This window comes from Benincasa hispida, chromosome 9 (assembly GCF_009727055.1).
Source record: "Benincasa hispida cultivar B227 chromosome 9, ASM972705v1, whole genome shotgun sequence".
Lineage (NCBI taxonomy): Eukaryota > Viridiplantae > Streptophyta > Magnoliopsida > Cucurbitales > Cucurbitaceae > Benincasa > Benincasa hispida.
The window spans coordinates 77,962,412-77,965,213 of NC_052357.1; the positions used below are offsets into that span (position 1 = coordinate 77,962,412).

The 2,802-nt window shown below is 36.7% G+C and overlaps 1 protein-coding gene across 1 annotated transcript; it reads left to right on the top strand.

Moving 5' to 3' along the window:
- Positions 1-287: 287 nt before the first annotated feature.
- Positions 288-2,519, top strand: LOC120086897 (eukaryotic translation initiation factor 5A-like). Its single transcript, XM_039043712.1, has 5 exons — positions 288-526; positions 1,236-1,358; positions 1,445-1,501; positions 1,816-1,890; positions 2,173-2,519. The coding sequence occupies exons 1-5, from the start codon at positions 404-406 to the stop codon at positions 2,275-2,277; spliced, it is 483 nt and encodes a 160-aa protein (XP_038899640.1). The 5' UTR covers positions 288-403; the 3' UTR covers positions 2,278-2,519.
- Positions 2,520-2,802: the final 283 nt, after the last annotated feature.

A 2,802-nucleotide genomic window follows, 5' to 3' on the forward strand; every position in this document is an offset into this window, starting at 1 on the left:
GATAGGTAGTGTGACATTTAAAAAAATTAATATAATTCATAATAAAAGAAAAAGTGATATGCAATTCGACAGATAAGGCAGCATCTAAAAAAAAATATACCCAAAAAGATTTCGAAACAATCTGGACCGTCCAAGGCTTCAACAGATAAATCGAAGGTGAAGATCGTTTTGGCAACGGAATGAGGGGGGAAAAAAGAATATCAACATTGTTTAGGGGGCTCGCGTCAGAAACCCTAATTTTGCACATACGTGTCCGGTTGAAACGTGATGCTATAAATTGGTCTCGTCCTCTTGACTCGTACTCTCCTCCTTCCTCCCGTTTTCCTTCCGCTTCCATCGAAATCCCACTGTTGAACACAGGAGAAGAAGAAGCCCCGGAAGCTGTAGAACGAAATCTTCAGCCATGTCGGACGAGGAGCATCACTTTGAATCCAAGGCCGACGCCGGAGCCTCCAAGACCTACCCACAACAGGCCGGAACTATCCGGAAGAACGGCTACATCGTCATCAAGAACCGTCCATGCAAGGTGATTTGTTGTGTTTTTATTGCGTTGATTTGATTTTCTCATCGGATGTTGTTTTGTGTGGTTTGATTTTTGTTGTTTCGGGTTGAGGTTTGGATCGGGCGTTTTAGATCTTTGATTGATTTGAGGGTTTTCTTTTCCTGGATTAATGATTTTAATAATTTATCTTCGATTTATTGCGTATGATATGGTGGACATCGACGGTGGATTTTTTTCTCCTTATGGTTATTGAGTGTTGGATTAGGGAAAATTAATGGATCTGATGTTGAAATTAACATTAGCGATTATACTTATCAATATTTGTTTAGAGTTTGGAGATTTTGTAATTATGACTACAAAGAATCTATTGATGGTTGAGTTTCGATCGGTCAACGATTAACAGTGTGCTATATTATCCTTTAATCCTTCCTGTGAGGAAGCTGGTGTTTGTAGTTGTTTACAGTGTAGTTGTAATTTAATCCTGATTTTATCTGGAGAAGATGGTTTTTATAGTGTCATGTTTTTTCCTTTTTGGGTATTTCTTTGTCATAAAGCCACATGGGGGCGAGTTTATGTTTATTTGAGACTGATATTGCTACCTGACTATAATTATTGAAAAAGTATAACGAGGGTCCTAGAGGACCAATTGATTAATACTATTAAATTAGAACTTTAGGCGTTAAAGTGGATAAGCATTTTGAAAGTGTACTCTCTGGGTTGTATGGTAATGCAGGTGGTTGAGGTTTCAACTTCTAAGACAGGAAAGCACGGGCATGCTAAGTGTCACTTTGTTGGAATCGACATCTTCACTGCCAAGAAGCTCGAAGATATCGTTCCTTCATCCCACAATTGTGATGTAATGAGTCTATTATCTAGCTTGCGAACTATTTTACTGATTTGATTTACCATTTTCACTAATGGTCTTTATTTCATGCTTTGTAGGTGCCCCATGTTAATCGTACTGATTATCAGCTGATTGATATCTCTGAGGATGGATTTGTGAGTAGTTTGTTTATATGAGTTTGTTTGAATTGAATAAGTCTTGCAGTTATCAAGAAACTTATTTGTAATGTTAAATGTGTTTGTTTAGATGTTTAGATTTCTTTGAAGTCTAAATGTTTCAATTTGTTTTGGTAATCAATTATAAAGGTGAATCTCTGTTAAGATCGATCGTCTGTCTGGTGTCATTGGTTTGAGGTCTCTAGACTCTCTCTTAAACAAGCATAGAACGAGAAGGAAGCAACGGATTGTTCTTATGTGCTGAAGCATGTAAAGCCTGTTCCACTTATTGAATGATGTTTTTCTTTTGGCAGGTGAGTCTTTTAACTGACAGTGGTGACACCAAGGATGATTTGAGGCTTCCAACTGATGATAACCTTCTCAAACAGGTAAATGCACATATGGACCCTTGTTATGGCTAGTCAGATTCTCTGTGCACTCGAGATAGTTTTGTATACTTGAAAAAGAAATTCGAAGTTAATCGTGCAGGCATCATTATTTTTTTATTGTTTTTTGTTAGAGGGAACCTTATTCCTTCTGTTCCCATGCTTAATATTCTGTTCTTAAGATATTGAAGATATAGCCATATGGGTTTATTCCTTATTATTCTGTTTTTGTGATGATGATTTCTCAACATAAAAACAAACTGAATATGTCCTTTGTATTCACAGATTAAGGAGGGATTTGCTGAAGGAAAGGACCTTGTCGTGTCGGTGATGTCTGCCATGGGAGAGGAACAAATTTGTGCCCTGAAGGATATAGGCCCGAAGAATTAGGTCTCTTGCACAAAGTTAAGTTGTGGTCAACTGCTTTTTATCGCCGAATTCCTCGATTGTATCTGTTAACGCATCACTCTTCTCCCTTCCTCCCTTCTCTCTCTCACCTTCTGGCCCAGGATGTATCGTTGGTTCGTGCATCATTACTGTGTTTTATGTTGTGTTATTTTATGATATTGGGTGTAATGTTATTGGGTTTTTGGATGCTTACTTTGATAATCGAAGTGAATAATTTTTGCAAATTCAGTTGGCTCTAATGTTTTTGATAAATCCTGAAATTCACAATCTCTCTTCGGCTTTAGAATTACGTATTCAATCTCTTAGTTTCTTTTTTCAGAAATTCCCATTTACTAAAGTTTTTGAGTACAATAATTTTCAAAATTTTCCCCAAATATTTTTTTTTTCAACTTGGTTGACGATAAGTGTAGGTAAAATAGTTTTTGGATTTATGTAGTGTTTGGGTGATGGTTAATCTCGCTTTTAAATGATCATGTTTAGAGTGGACTTTTTTCTTCTATATCCAAA